Source organism: Egretta garzetta, unplaced genomic scaffold (assembly GCF_000687185.1).
Source record: "Egretta garzetta isolate BGI_Z169 unplaced genomic scaffold, ASM68718v1 scaffold264, whole genome shotgun sequence".
NCBI classification, from domain to species: domain Eukaryota; kingdom Metazoa; phylum Chordata; class Aves; order Pelecaniformes; family Ardeidae; genus Egretta; species Egretta garzetta.
In genome coordinates, this window is record NW_009259685.1 from 1,279,923 (window position 1) to 1,280,628 (window position 706).

At 39.0% G+C, this 706-nt stretch overlaps 1 protein-coding gene across 1 annotated transcript in view; it reads right to left on the minus strand.

Annotated features, from left to right (window-relative positions):
* The window catches only part of VSTM2A (V-set and transmembrane domain containing 2A), a 24,075-nt gene extending 23,932 nt beyond the window's left edge, over nt 1–143 (minus strand). Inside the window, exon 1 of the mRNA XM_035894138.1 lies at nt 65–143. Within this exon, the coding sequence (XP_035750031.1) occupies nt 65–143 (79 nt within the window). The remainder of the gene's footprint in view (nt 1–64) is intronic.
* Nucleotides 144–706: the final 563 nt, after the last annotated feature.

The window sequence follows — 706 nt, forward strand, 5'->3', positions numbered from 1 at the left end:
CCTGTTCTCAGGCTGTTTTAGCATAGAAAAACACACACACATATTTGACAATAAGTGATCTTACCTTGGGTAGAAAGTCCTTGTTGAATATACATTACTGAAAAGAAAATGATTCCAACATAAGCTAGAAAGATCCCCATCATTCCAAGACGAAGAAGAAGTCACATCAGGGTAACAAAAGCCAAAGGTGCCCTCAAAATGAAGAACTGATGTATGAGTGTATGTATGTATCTCTAAATATATGAATAGAAAGAGATTTTAAAATGTTACAAAAAGGCTCTGTACTGTAGCCCTAGCTGCGACACTGGCAGCATTCTGCTACTCAGTGGAGTCTTTTTCTTTGGGAAGAGCGAGTATTGCAATACAGTGGTTCAGATGAGCTGTCTCAGGCGCTGTGTTGCTTGAAGTCCAGATTCAGACTAAAAAAAAAAAAAAAAAAAAAAAAAAAATTAAAAAAGGGGGAAACGGCCCCCCTTTGTGGCTGCGATAATGCTTTTAACCCTTCCCTCTCTCTCCCTGTTCTCTACACCTCTCTACCTGTTCTGACTTCTACTGACTCTGATGCTGGAGTAAAGCTGCGCTGCTGCTTTTTTTTTTTTTTTTTTTTTTTTTTTTTGGCATAGTGTACAGCTTGTGATTGTAGAGAGAGCAGGGAGCCTTTATTGTACTGATGTAATCTTCGGTCTTACATCCCAAAACACTCAGT